Source organism: Cladophialophora yegresii (genome assembly GCF_000585515.1).
Source record: "Cladophialophora yegresii CBS 114405 chromosome Unknown aczIN-supercont1.7, whole genome shotgun sequence".
NCBI classification, from domain to species: Eukaryota; Fungi; Ascomycota; class Eurotiomycetes; order Chaetothyriales; family Herpotrichiellaceae; genus Cladophialophora; species Cladophialophora yegresii.
Genome location: NW_006913051.1, coordinates 2,342,330 through 2,356,162, shown reverse-complemented (window position 1 = coordinate 2,356,162; position 13,833 = coordinate 2,342,330). Strand labels below are relative to the sequence as shown.

Here is a 13,833-nt window from a genome sequence, read left to right as displayed (position 1 = left end):
CAGCTCCACTCGACTACTGACCGAGGTAATAGTGACGATTCGCGAATCCCATCCCACCCCACCACCTCCTCCGAGCTCGCGCTCACCAAGACACACCTCGACATCAGAGTCCACTTGGGACCATCTGTGCTGTGCTCGTTCGGTCGGGAGAATATGCTTTCCGGCCACTTGCTCACTGCTCCCTTCTGCCCTCTGGCTTAGGGACTATATTTCCATCGATGATATCATGAGAATGTCATTGTTTTGCACTCCACTTCTGAATTTTATCTCCGGGTTTCTTTCAACATTCGTGTTAATTAGAGATTCATTTTCGAACAATCATATTTGTGAATTATTCTGATTGCAAAACTCGGTTTCTCTAGACCTGAACGCACTATTAAGCCATCCTTATACAGCCCCACCATCCGCCATGAAAGCCGTCGTGATCAAGGGCAAAGAAGCCTACGTCGACCGCGACCGGCCCACGCCCGCACTGCGCGATGACTATATCCTCGTCAAGACCGCGGCCGTGGCCCTCAACCCGACAGACTGGAAGCACGTCGCCTTCGGCCTCGGCGCACAGGGAGGCCTAGTCGGGTGCGATTTCTCGGGCACAGTCGAGGAGGTCGGCTCGGCCGTGACCAAGTCGTGGAGCAAAGGGGACCGCGTCGCGGGCGTCGCGCACGGCGGCAACTTTGTGCAGCCCGACGACGGGGCCTTCGCCGAGTACGTCCTCGCCAAGGGGGACATCCAGATGAAGATGCCCGACTCGTTGAGTTTCGAGGCCGCGGCCACGCTCCCGCTGGGCACGACCACCGTGATGCAGGGCTTGTTCCAGAAGGCGTTGAAGCTCAACTGGCCTACGGACCCGATCAAGGGGGAGAAGACGTACGTGTTGATCTACGCGGGGAGCACCGCGACGGGCGCGCTGGGGATCCAGTTTGCGAATTTGTGAGTTTTAGCCCTGCCCTTGAACCAGTCGTCACGCACGGCGTGACCAATCCAGAAATGTACAACTGTGCTTACCCGGGGTCTAGGGCCGGCTACACCGTCCTGACGACGTGCTCGCCGCGCAACTTCGACTATGTCAAATCCCTCGGCGCGGCCGAGGTGTTCGACTACAACGACAAGGACGCCGCGGTCAAGATCCGGAAACTCACGGACGACAAGCTCAAACTGGCGTGGGACACGATCAGCGAAAAGGACAGCGCGCAGTTCTGCGCCGACGCCCTCTCCTCCGCCGGCTCGGGTTGCAAGTACGGCTCCATCTTGCCCGTCAGTTGCCCGCGCGAGGACGTCGAGAGCGTCAGCACGCTCATGTATACCATCTTTGGCGAGTCGTTCAAGTTTGGACCCCAGGAGTTTCCGGCCGTGGATGAGGACTTTGAGTACGCCAAGAAGTTCATGGCCATGACGGAGGGGTTGCTCAGGGAGGGCAAGATCAAGGCGCACAAGCAGACTGTCGGCGAGGGTGGGTTGGAGGGCGTGCTCAGGGGTATGGAGGACATGAAGAACGGCAAGGTGAGCGGGGAGAAGTTGGTCTATCGGGTTGCTGAGACGCCGTGAGCAAGAGCCCGAGGCTCTGAAAGACTGGCGGTGATAAAGTATGAGGCACTGGAAGTTGGAAGACCCTGCGTATTGCGCGGCCTGCTCGTACAACTGTACGTCTAGGTATATAGCCGTGGTCAATCCTAGATGAGTGATGACAGACACCATAAGAACGAGTCCCTAAGGGGTTGACGAGACCAGCCCAGGACCAGGACCAGTACCAGAGACGTGAAGAGGAGGCCCTCTTAAAGAGGCGCAACGAGCTCAACATGCAGATCGCCTCGTGGAGAAAAAGGCCAGCATGTTGATTAGACTTCCGCATTTTGTGACTGTGCTGTTCAACTTTTAAACCAGGCGTGTCCGTTGCGAATGATACCAGAGTACGGAGTACCTAGGTAATATCCACATATGCTTGAATCTAACTACTGGGCAATGGCAGTCTCGCTGATGGCGGCTACAAGCCGGAATAGGACGAGACGAGTACAGTACCGAGACTCCGATAATGCCTGGATCATTCAATGTTCCAATCCTGACAGATTGTTCCCTGCGTTCCTAGTTAGAAGCACATGGCGCATTCTCTTCTTGCCTAAAGATCGAGCTCACACAGGCGATGGCAACAGCAGCATCACCAGTAACCGGTGCCGGCATTCGAGCGGCTCAGGTTATGAATGATTAGAAAACCCTGGCGGCGATTGATTGCTTGCTCGCTTGCTCCAAGACTTTGCCCTATCTTGCGTTGATTGGGCTCTAAATGCTACCATACTCGGGCATCCTGCCCAGTACTCTATGAATTCTTAATGTGTAGAATCTTGTCCATACCCACACCGATGTATCCCTTATGTGGATGCAGCTCTAGCACAGTGTACCGCGATCCCATACCAAATCACCAATGAAGCCGGCTGGAATGAGAAGCAGTAAAAAAACAGTCATCAATATCGCCTCATCGACCTCCCACCCCTGTCTCCTTCCGACTTCTTCTCCTCACATCCTCCATCTCTTGTAGAATCACGTCATTAAAGTCCTGCGCGTTATCCAAGTATAAGTGATGTCCAGCGTCCTTGATGATGACGACCTTGGCACTACCCTGGTCGCGTTCCTTTTCTTCAGCCGAAGCGTTGGCAAGGTTGCGCTGGGTCTCGGCGTCGATCTTCTTCTTTGCTGCGTACCCGCCCTTGACGTCCATCCAGTCGTTCTCGCCGTACATGAGCACGACGGGGAGACCAGGCTCGTACGGTTGCTTGGGCGACGTGGAAGCGTCGGTCCCAGGTGATGCAGGGGAGGATGCTCCGGGATGTTGTTCCAATACACCGGCGTCGTTGACTTGATGGGTCCTCGACTCCAGAGGTTGTCGACCCACGCCTCCGATTCGTCTGATCAAGGGACTCCGGGCGAATGCACCCGGAGCCAAGATGTAAGCGAGCGCGTATTCCCCTGAGCCAGTAAGCCGGAACAATGAGTAGCTGTAATCGTGCAGAGCGAGGGCCTCTTCTGCTGGGAGATGCGAAAACCGCCGCGACGTCCACCCGCTGACGAGCCGGGGACCTAGCGGACCGGCCCAGCGAACGAAACTGAACGGTGAAATATTTGCGTCCCAAAGGTAGGTGAGCCACTTGGGAAGGGGTCGCCGCGGCGGCGGCGCTGTTGAGGCATCGGAATCCGTGGCGTCGTCGTTAGCGGGTAGACGGTTCGGGTTCGCTTTTTGTCTTAGTTGGGCGTCTTGTTCTGCTTTCTTCCGGCCGTTGAGGAAGTTGTTGTTATCGCCCTTGCTTGGAGACGAGTCGGCGTCTCCATCTTGCTCTGGTGGAGGTGGCATAGCCGCGTGCGTGGCATAGGGGTCCTCGGGTATGCCCACCGGGCTGGCGAGTATCAATTTGTTCAACCGGCCCGGGTATTTGAGCGCATAACAAACAGCCATGTAGCCGCCCATGGAATGGCCTATCAGGGTGAACTTGTCGATCTTCTTCTTCACGCGCCATTCTTCCAGGCTGTCGATGAACCAGTCCTCGGCCTCTGTGATTTGCGCTTCCCTCGTCCTGGATCTTAGTTTGAAAGGTGGACGCGAACTGCGGCCCATACCGAGCATGTCTAATGCGTAGAGTTGCCACCCCTTTGCTCGGGAGAGGGGCTCGAAGTTCTTGTAGAAGAAGCCCAGTCCGGCGCCGTAGCCGTGTAGAATTACCAGGTTGTTCTCGACATCTTCGCCTGTGCGTTCGACGGAGAATTCGTTGAGGGCGCGGTTCTTCCCGGACAGCGGCACGAGGCGGGAGTGCCATCTTCGCGGTCCGTACGGGTCAGTAAAGGAGCTTGTCGTCGCGATCTGCTCTGAGGGGGCGTCCTGGTTGATTGAGACCGTCGAGGCGCTCCGTGTGGGCGGCGCAGACCCAGTCTTTGCGTGAGTTGGCGGCTGTTGGAGGTAAGGTACGAAGGAGAGGACGCGATGTTCTGCTTGAGCGGCAGGCAGGGCTGTCCACCACTGTGAGAAGCCTTGCTTGTATGAGAGCGGAAAGAGCCCTTCGAGGCGGGATTTCCGGGGGTTTTGCTTCTCTTCCCTTGCACGCTGGGAGGCGAGAGGGCTTCTCTGCGTCCGGCCCTGGATCTCACCGTCTGAGTCGGCAGCGGAGGACATGACGGGTGGACGGTGGGATGTCGGAGCGATGAGGAGCTCCTCGGGGTCGGTCGCAAGTGCCGCTGGTGTAGAAGAGGATTGAAAGCGAGGAGCAGGGCGAGGAGAAAGGTGCCGGACTCTGGGGGCCGCCTCTAGGAGTGGGAGTGCTGAAGGGAGAGTTCGTCTCATATACGAGACATTTGCCTCCCAGTCAGATGGAGGTGATGCGGAGGCAGGGTATTTCAATGCAAGTCAACGCTGACGTCGTGGAGTTGGTGTCCGCGTCTAATTTTTCTATGGTGAGTTGCGGCCAGGCAGAAGGATTCATGAAGCAGATAAGCGAAAGCGATTTGTCCCCCAGAGGCAGCGCCGCTATGCAGAAAGGAAATAGAGAGTAAAAGTCCAGTCCGGTCAGTCGGACGGTCGACGGTGGTCAACACCGACATCGTCATGCCCCCAAAATGCGAAGGGGCAGCAATGCACGAGCAGCCACTCGGATCCCGATTCGCCCGCCAGTCGCTCGGACGCGGAGTTAAGCATGCCTGATGCCTGATGCCTCATGCCTCGTGCCTCGTGCTTCATTCGTCGCTCATTTGACGTTCAGCCCGGTCACCATTCTGATGCTGCGCTTGTTTGCCTACCTGAGATAGTCTGCTGCACGGTCGAGATAACCCAATTGTGCTGCCTGGCACCGCAGTCTTCTGCAGGAAGCATCTCGTACCTTGTGTTCTTGACTGGCGACCACAGACTTTCAGCTGCCCGGCCCCGTCCAGCCTCGTCATCCTCGTCTTTCGATTCCCCTCCACCAGTCCGCCCGCACGCGCGCAATGACTAGATGAGCAAGCGGAACTTTGCAGGCCTCACGTTCCTCCATGGCCCTACCGTGATCTACGCCGAAGAACCCATCGCTTCCAACGACGCCATCAGGCGCACGCTCTCCGCCGCAACCATGACCTCCGCCTCGCCCGAGCACCGTCTCAACCAAATCGTCAAAGGCGCACCCACCACCAACATCTCCGCCTCGCCCATACCTCCCCCCTTACAGTATCTGGGCAAGCAGTCCTCCGACGCACAGCAGTCCTCGTTGGACCCCCATCTCTCGACCCTCCCGTCGGCCCCGCCCCAGATCTACCTGAACCTGTTGATCCTCGAATCCTCCCTCCGAGCACAGTACCTCCACCTGGTCTCGCGGCGGCGTCTGAACACCTTCTTCCTCCTCCTTCTAGCAGCGTGGAACGGGCTCTTCTTCTATGCGCTATTCCTGCGCCCAAGAGAAGATGGCACCGGCTTGGGCGGCTCGGTTTACTGGGTGATCGAGACGGGCGAGAAACTCGCCCTGATGGGAGGCGTCGTGACCGTCCTCCTCGTCTGGGGCACAGGACAATGGGAGCGGGGCATCCGATGGCCGCGGAAATGGCTAGGCACCACGAACCGCGGGCTCCGCACCTTCAACCTCCGCGTGGTCATCACCAAGAAACGCTTCGTCCGCGAAATGCTCGGCCACCTGAGTTTCCTGCTGCCGTTCGGCCTCTGGCGCGAAGCCGGCGGCAGCGACTGGCACCTCGTGGAGCACGAGATGGGTATCATCGTCGAAGAAGACCTCGCCAAGGGCGGCGACGGCATCATGCTCCTCCTCCTCCCCAAGTCCTTCTCCCCGGAGTTCCGCGAGAACTGGGAGGAATACCGCACCGAGTACTGGGACAAGGAGAACGAGCGGCGCGCGGGCCTCCGTCGCAAATTGCACACCCAGAGACGCACCAAGGCGAAAGAAGCGGGCGGGTGGAAGTGGTGGACGGGCGCCTGGCGTCTGCAGTCGACACGGCACAACCACCAGCGCAAGCACCAGGATCTGGAGAAACATCCGCTCGGCCACCATTTACACGGCTCGTCGCATCGCGCGTCTCTCTCGGAGAAGCACAACCACACGCGCAGCCTCAGCCGCCAGTCGTCCCGCTCGTCGACGCCCCATCTCGAGTTCGACGGCACGACGGAACGTCCGCTCTCCGAGCGCATGCGCCGCGGAAGTAGTGTTTCCAGCACCGCGAGCGTGAGGCGGAAACCCACACGCGACAGGAAGGACGGCACCCCAACGGGATCCCCGCTCTTGAGTCCCTTGACCAGCACGAGCTTGAGCATGAGCGGTACCGCCGAGGACGAACGGGAAGAGCGGAGAAAACGGCGGAAAGAAAGAGAGGCGGCCAAGAAGGAGCGGCAGGTACAGGCGGAAGGTCAGATAAGAGAAGGGGAACCAGGTGCTCATCGTCACCACCAAGCTGACCATCAGCATCAGCACAAGGGAAAGAGCAAAAGCAAGAGCAAACTGAAAGAGCATCTCGAAGAAGGGACAGACGAGACAGAGTCCAACCAGGCCCAGGCCACCGCAGCGGGATATGACGCTGGGGAGAGCAGCGTGCCGACCACGCCGATGAATAATGGTCATGGCCCCGAACGCGAGGCCTTTTCTCTCGATGTAGCTTCACCCGCGGCGTACGAGGACGGGACCATCAAGGCTGAGCTTTGAATGGGTTTCGCGCCGCCGTAAAGCGTAAACGACGAAACACTCTGGCTTGACCGGGCACTTGACAGGTAATTACTCTCAGGCAGCGTCGGATCAAGACAAAGGAGGAGGCGAGTGCGTGAAGAGACTACACCTCAAGCCAAGTTCCGCTGCCCCTTCTTGCACCTCGACTTCCTGCAGCATCTCGACGGCAACGAGGTGCGCGGCCAGCTCATGAGCACTAACACCTCCGAGAAGGATTTCCCACCGCCGATGCTCGTCGTCACCGCCAAACTTAGTGCGAGGCGACGCTGGAGGTTTAGCTTCAGGTGTGCGGATAACCCTGATACAGCACAGATGAAGGTGCCGAGTTCCAGGGATCATCTATCTGGCACTGTACCATTGCAATGATGATGTCGATGACGCGGAAAACGCAAGATATGTCTACCCAGCGAGTGCTGCTGCCACTACCGTGTTCGTATCCAAGCGCTCGGTACTGGTGCAGAGGCGTGCGAATAACCTTGACAGAGCACAGATGGAGATGACCAAGGCTGGCATCACCCATCTGGAGATGTACTATTGCAATGATGATATTGATGACCTGATACACGAAAAGCATATGTCTACAACTGCAAGTGAGTGCCATTGCTGCCGTGTTCATATCCACCCGTTGAATATTGACCCAGTCGTTTAGTGTTGGGCGTTTTCTGTCAGCACAATACGACTAGGTACAGAATCTCCAGCTCACTACAGGATCATTGTTCGCAGTTCTGGATACACTCGCTATCGCGCCAGTTCAAGCTCGGAGGTGGCGGACTCCAGCCTGATCTCCTCCACGCTCTCTCTAGGTCAAGTGTCTCGTCCGCACCATCGATGCCGTGCCTCTGGTCCAACTCGATCTCGTCTTGCCCTGCCATCGTCTGATCCTCCCTCTTCTCTTCCAACGCCCGCTTCAGCCGTCTACCGACTCTTGGCTTCCAATTCGTCGTGCCGCCGGTCAGAGTCCTGTACGTGGTTCTGTAGCCGAACAACGCCGTCAACGTCCCGATCGCCGCCCCAGCCAGACAATCACTCGCGTGATGATGGTAACTCAACCACAACGTGGAGGAAATCCACGCCGCGAACAAAAGCGGCATCAGCACCAGCAACATCCTCCAGAAGCCCAGTTTTCCGGCACGCCAGTCATGGCTGCCACAGTGGAGGTGCGTGAAAAAGTAGATGGCCAGATAGCCAAATCCTGCAAAGGCGATTTCACTGTGTCCTGAGGGGAAGGACTGTATCCCCCATTCGATTTCACTGAGATTGCCCGTGCACACGTCTTGCGGGCGATACATGATCCCATTGAACCCGACGCCGCTCCCGAGCGGCACAGGCCGCGGCTTGCACACGGCGAGGAAATGTGGTCTTAGCCCTCCAATGGTCTTTTTGAGGATCATCTGGGCACACGTCCCAGTAGCGAGGGCGTAAGAGAGCCCAAGCGTTGCGGCAGAGAAATCGGCAAAGGACCGGATGATGAGTTGCGAGAGGAGGATTGCACCTAACGGAATGAGGGAGCCCAGCAAGCCCGCAGTCAGGGAGTTGAGGATTGCAGGTCGGTAAGGATATGCTAAGGAGGGATTGTAGACAGCGCCGGTAGGGTCTAGGAGTGGGAAGAGGAGAGGTGGTCGCGACGGGATGAGGAAGACCTATGGCTGATGGTAAGTTTCTTGACCACCACAGCTTGAGCGAGAGACGACAGGGCACGTACCGCCCCCGCAATGGCGGTGATGAGGAGGACGAGGAGGAGGTCTGGCCAGTGGTCGAGGAAGAAAGCTCGGCTGTAGCCGCCGAGACGGCGGAAGGTCGTTCTGTGTGGGATCAGGTCGGCGAGGCTCTGCTAGATGCGGGTTGACAGTTGAGGACGAGAAGGCTTAATGGGTGGGCGCTGAATGTCGGTCATTGTCTTTGATGGTTTGCATAGATATGGATAGGAGGACAAAATGAATGCTGTTGGACCCGTGGCCCCGTCTCTATGGGAATGCATATACGAATGGAATGCTTTTTCGGAACGACTCCTTTCGAAAAACAACACAGATGGACTGTTGATATCGGAACGCCGGTGGATCGTCTGTTGGAGGTTGGTGGGCTCAGTCATTGGCAGCAGCGACCTGTGGCGGCTGCAGTTGACACCAGTCATGCCTGCTGCAGCAGCCATTCTCGAGAAGAGGCATGAACAGCCAGTTTAAGAGGATATTGACGGTGAAAACGCAGAAGGGGCTTCCCGGTGAGACAGCAAGTGTGACAGGGAGGAGAATGCAATGAACGGGGCGTAGCGAGACATTGCCCATCAATCGACGATTTTGAATCCAGCATCTTCCGGTGGGCTCATCCGTGTCCGCAAGAGCATGTCCATACGCTCTTGGAAGCCGTGTGACAAACGCTGCTAGCCGTCAGCCGAGGAACGGGATCCTCTAACCGACTTGAACGCAGTATTGGCATGGTGTCGAGCCGTCTCGCCTAGTCTTGTGGCAGTGTGCCGTCTTGCTTCATATGCGCACCTCTCGCACCTGCAATCACCTCCCAGTACAGCTTGCAGGCGGCCTTGCCGTTCCCGGTGGTCTTTCTCCTGGACACCGGTATAGTGGTTCCAGATCTCTTCACCGGCACGGATCCCCTCCCACGGGAGTATGCTGGACTTGTCAGGGCGTTCCCAGACTCTTTCCTTCACGACAGTCAGGTTTCTGACGCCGGACGGTTTCCAGGTCACGTTCGGGTTGCAACTGTGGTTTGCCAGACACCAGAGTGGATGAACAGCAGCTACCTCAGGCTTGCCGGTCCATGTCGACTGTTGGGCGTCGGCCACTCCTCGAAATTTGGCGAACAGCGTCTGAATGATCCACCAGTCGTACTTCTTCAACCAAGTGGCACTGTAGGGTGTGCACCTGTCGCGCGAATGCATGAGAATCTCAAACCACTGCAGGGGCAATTCGACATGATGCCGCACGCTGTAGGGCAGAGTTTTTGGGCCGCTCTTGATCGGCAGATCATTGACACTGGGCGTTGGGGAGAAATCGCCCCAGAGATATTTGATCTCGAAGAGGTCGAGCGGGTGAAGTTTCTGCGTCTCCGACATCTGCATCGTCCGGGACAGCAATAGGAAGTACAAGTCCCATTCCGGGGTCGTCGAGCTCTCAGCTCGGCCAAGATTGTGGATGTCGTCGTTGCCACTCGTCCCTGCACAGAAGGGTGCTTCGGCTGGGGGATAGCCTTCGTCTGTCTCGTAATCATCCACGTTCGGATGGTGATATCGCTGTGTTGCAGCTGATTGGCAGTGTTCGGAGCAGAACGGAATATGACATCCTGTACAGTGCCTGCGATCTGCTTGATCAATCCCTTCCAGATCAGCTGCACAAGCGTCACAGAGCGCTTCCCCGTGCGGTCGTATGCCCGTTAGGACTGATCGTTCTTTCAGAATGGTGGCTCCAGATGCTAGCTGCTTCTTCGCAAAGAGGCCCAATTGCGAAGAGCAATTGGCATGGGTCGATACACTGGGTTCTTTCTCGCCAATGGACAGCCTCTGTACACCCAGTTCCAGGGATGGCGTGAGTGTCGGTAGCGTGGAGATTTCCACCTCCAGATCTGGTGCTGCCTCGTGGAGCTTATCGTTGATGTCTTTTAATGCCTCTTTGGACATCCTTTCGGGCTCATGTTCATTCCAGGGGTAGACTTGCCGCTGACACCAGCCGAAAACTGTTGGCTTATGGTCCTCTTGCCGCAGTATCCCCACACATTTTTTGAACTTGGACTCATCCTCATACACGGTCGAGTATTTGCAGAAGTCTCCCGTGACCTCGTCAATGTCCTTGGCCTTGTTCGTTGTCTCGTCTCCTTCCAATCCACGAATGGCTCTCTTCACCGCCAAGATCTCATCGATCCAGAGCTTGGCTTGGATCTGAACGCCTAAGATGATGGCGGAACGACACATGAAAACGAGAGACCAGTACTTGTGCCTTAACGCCACAGCAGTCGACTCGTGCTCGTCCTGCTCGGGCCCATTTGTCGGCCAGGGCTCGCCGTCCGAATCAACCGGCACAAGATCTGAGATATCGGGCCCGTCAAGAGCCACCAAGCACAATGTATATGAAACATACGCATCCGCTAGAGCCAGCTCGCTGTAGCCCAAGGCCTCGTAGACTTCTGCACGTTTGAGGATCGTTTCGGGACAAGGACCGGGACAGTTCGCTGATCGTTCAGTCAAACGATGGCGAGCCAGCAAAAGGTACGCGAACCTCCTCCGCCGATCAGTGATCTTCTTGATATCTGCTACTGATGGGCCATTGGGATAGCTGAGTGCGACACTATGGTCGTCCGGCAACTGGTCCAGAATTGTCTGTAAGTAGTCCGGGAGAGCCGAGCAACCCTCCTGCGCCTGGCCCGCCATCTCTACAGTGCGTTCCTGGGATTGACAATGACCTGAAGGTGCGAGGTTTCGCTTTTAAGGGAGAAATATAAATAACGATGAGAACCATAAGCGTGTAATTAGTCGATCGTCAAGCACCAGATAAATTCTTCCTTGGCGACTCTCCGCGATATCGACTAGTCCTAAACCGGCAAAGTCCAATATCCAGGCTTGGGTGGTGGTGGCCTCCCGCTCCAACGCGGGCCCCAGCAACACGGTCGGGGCCAAGCTGGCGTTGTATTTACACGTGTGCACGGTGTTGCGGCGACCGCGCACCTGGACAAGGTGTTGGGAGTCCCAACAATCGAGGGTTACTCAAGCTTGTATAGGATTGCCGGACCTGTCCATCCGCTGGATCCGCCCATCGTCACATGAGACTTGGACCATCTTCGCATCAACCGTTGAGCCACGCCCAGACAGAACGAACCCCTGTACCAACCCGTCCGAGTACGTCTTCTGCATAACAGCAGTGCTCCCCATCTTGGCTTTTAGTTCTTCAAGCACTCTCTCGGCTTGACTATTCGCCTCTTGCGATGTCAAGAAAGTCCCGTGCATTTCCATGTCTTCAGCCGGCGGGTGTTGGCTTCCCAGGCCAATATCACCTCCTCGTACATTTGGACGTGCAACGGCGACGTGCCACACCTTGCACGGCAAAGCCCTAGCGACCTCCCGATTGGTCTCCTCCAGCAGTTGGAACCTCATGATGTTGCCACCAGGCAACGGCGCATTGAAGTGTTCCATGCTTGGCAACATTCCGCTGGAGACAAGATCGTCGAGCATATTATGTCCGCCGGTACTGCCTTCTACCTCCATCCTATTGTGGACCTGATTGACGAGCTCCTCTAATGGGTGGTAAGGACCCGAAATGGAGACATCTAACATGTGCGGCATTGAAGTCTTGAGGTAGTAGATCACATCTTGATCGGCAGATCGTGTCAAGTCGTTGGTACCGGGCAGGCCACTCACGCGCACGGTCACGCGGTTCCTTGTAGGGACCTCTCCTCCGTCAGCTAGGACACGGCATTCGTGTTTGTGACTCGGCCAGTCGTTGCGTTGGCAGTCACTCGAGCAGTAGTGTCGGGCACGGCACCGGGCGCAGCGCTTCAGAGGCTCATCGTTTGGGCCGGGGTGATGCTGGCAGCGGAAGCAGTGAGACGTGGTAGTCTGGGAAGAGTTCTGCGAGGACATGATCTTGCTCAAAGATGTCAACCAGCCGATCCGATAAAGACGGACGGTGATGGCAAAAACACTGCACGGAGAGACATATATGCCTTGAGACTAATATCTAGGCAGGGTCGTCTAAAGAAGTGCAACCGTCTTATCTCAAAGCGAAGAGGGAGGTAAGGGACAATAATGCGCCGATTATCACAAGTGCGGCAAAGTACTGCTCTCGACTTTGCTTGAGCTTGCCTGGCCTGTTCCACCACATAGAAATAGGAGAAGCCGTTCCAGGTGAGCAGAAGCAGAAGGCGTCCCTATTATCGCGTAGCACTTTACGCGACCGCGTCAGCGCGTTGTCCCCCGCAACTCGGTTAAAACAGCCTGTAGCCGCTTTGGCGCAGCCATTGGAAAAAGCAGCGGGGCGATCATGACGGAAACCGAAGCATTGTTCCCATCCGCCATAGATTCAACGCGCACGTTCTGTTGAAGTGGTCTAGTTGTCGTCCATAATGGCTCGTATACTCATCACCGGCTCCTCCGACGGCCTGGGCTCTCTGACCGCACGTGCTCTTGTCAAGAAGGGCCATTCCGTGGTCCTACACGCGCGAAATGATCAACGGGCGCAAGACGCGCGATCCGCATGCCCCGATGCCGAGACATGTATTGTCGGCGACCTCTCTGATATTTCGCAGACAAAGAAGCTGGCGGAAGATATCAATCACTTGGGAGCCTTTGATGCTGTCATTCATAACGCCGGACTCTATACCGGGCCCTATCGCAAGACGAAGGAGGGTTGGCCAAGCATATTCGCAGTCAATACGCTCAGCCCATATATCCTTACCTGCCTGATCAATCCAAAGCCCAAACGACTCGTGTTCGTATCCTCAGGCCTTCACAATGGAGGAGACGCATCCTTTAAAGACATTACCTGGCAAGAGCGCGGCGAGCGAGGCTTCAGGGACTTTCAAGCCTACTCCGACACGAAGCTACACGATGTGCTCCTTGCGTGCTTCTTTGCCAAGAAGTGGCCCAACGTGCGGAGCAATTCGTTGGATCCAGGCTGGGTTGCTACTAAGATGGGCGGTGCTGGTGCTACTGGGGACATCGACGCTGCCGTGGATACGTATGTCATGCTCGCAGAAGGTTCAGGCAAGGCGAAAGACGCGTCCGGGAAGTACTGGTATCACTGCGAGCCAAGATCGTCCAAAAGAGAGGTAAATGAAGAGGCTGTGCAGCAACAGCTGATCAAACGACTGGAAGAACTCACAGGAGTGAGCGTACCGGATATTTGAAGTACAGCCCGATCCACCGCAAGCGTGTCGCAGATTGTACTCCGTACGTGGACGGTTCTGCCAGACCACGTCCAAGCGTCCGATGGCATGGCGGCAACTCGAAGCGCATTAATTAGGCAGAACGAGCATCAGCACGATCAGCCTGGGGTGGCCTGAACGCGCAGTGACGGCCAGATCGACCTTGTGGTAAGCGAGTTTCATGTGCGTCAGACAGCCAATCACGTCCATGGCAAATGCTCCCCGCCAGAATCTCACCCATCGCGAATCTGACATTACGGCCGCCAGCATCGTGGTTGAGCGTTGTTTCTTGACA

General features: G+C 56.6%; 6 protein-coding genes across 6 annotated transcripts; 3 read left to right on the top strand and 3 right to left on the bottom strand.

Annotated features, from left to right (window-relative positions):
* Positions 1 to 409: 409 nt before the first annotated feature.
* A1O7_09954 (uncharacterized protein) lies at positions 410 to 1,545 on the top strand (the record flags this gene model as incomplete). The annotated part of the gene is made up of 2 exons (XM_007763938.1): positions 410 to 930; positions 1,017 to 1,545. The coding sequence occupies 2 exons, from the start codon at positions 410 to 412 to the stop codon at positions 1,543 to 1,545; spliced, it is 1,050 nt and encodes a 349-aa protein (XP_007762128.1).
* Positions 1,546 to 2,467: 922 nt separating this feature from the next.
* On the bottom strand, positions 2,468 to 4,153 carry A1O7_09953 (uncharacterized protein; the record flags this gene model as incomplete). The annotated part of the gene is made up of 1 exon (XM_007763937.1): positions 2,468 to 4,153. One exon carries the CDS (start codon positions 4,151 to 4,153, stop codon positions 2,468 to 2,470), a length of 1,686 nt encoding a protein of 561 aa, XP_007762127.1.
* Positions 4,154 to 4,967: 814 nt separating this feature from the next.
* On the top strand, positions 4,968 to 6,653 carry A1O7_09952 (uncharacterized protein; the record flags this gene model as incomplete). The annotated part of the gene is made up of 1 exon (XM_007763936.1): positions 4,968 to 6,653. The coding sequence occupies one exon, from the start codon at positions 4,968 to 4,970 to the stop codon at positions 6,651 to 6,653; it is 1,686 nt and encodes a 561-aa protein (XP_007762126.1).
* Positions 6,654 to 7,384: 731 nt separating this feature from the next.
* A1O7_09951 (uncharacterized protein) lies at positions 7,385 to 11,049 on the bottom strand (the record flags this gene model as incomplete). Its single annotated transcript, XM_007763935.1, has 3 exons — positions 7,385 to 8,314; positions 8,377 to 8,476; positions 9,176 to 11,049. The coding sequence occupies 3 exons, from the start codon at positions 11,047 to 11,049 to the stop codon at positions 7,385 to 7,387; spliced, it is 2,904 nt and encodes a 967-aa protein (XP_007762125.1).
* A 333-nt stretch (positions 11,050 to 11,382) lies between these two features.
* On the bottom strand, positions 11,383 to 11,808 carry A1O7_09950 (uncharacterized protein; the record flags this gene model as incomplete). The annotated part of the gene is made up of 1 exon (XM_007763934.1): positions 11,383 to 11,808. One exon carries the CDS (start codon positions 11,806 to 11,808, stop codon positions 11,383 to 11,385), a length of 426 nt encoding a protein of 141 aa, XP_007762124.1.
* A 929-nt stretch (positions 11,809 to 12,737) lies between these two features.
* A1O7_09949 (uncharacterized protein) lies at positions 12,738 to 13,520 on the top strand (the record flags this gene model as incomplete). Its single annotated transcript, XM_007763933.1, has 1 exon — positions 12,738 to 13,520. One exon carries the CDS (start codon positions 12,738 to 12,740, stop codon positions 13,518 to 13,520), a length of 783 nt encoding a protein of 260 aa, XP_007762123.1.
* Between the last annotated feature and the right edge of the window lie 313 nt (positions 13,521 to 13,833).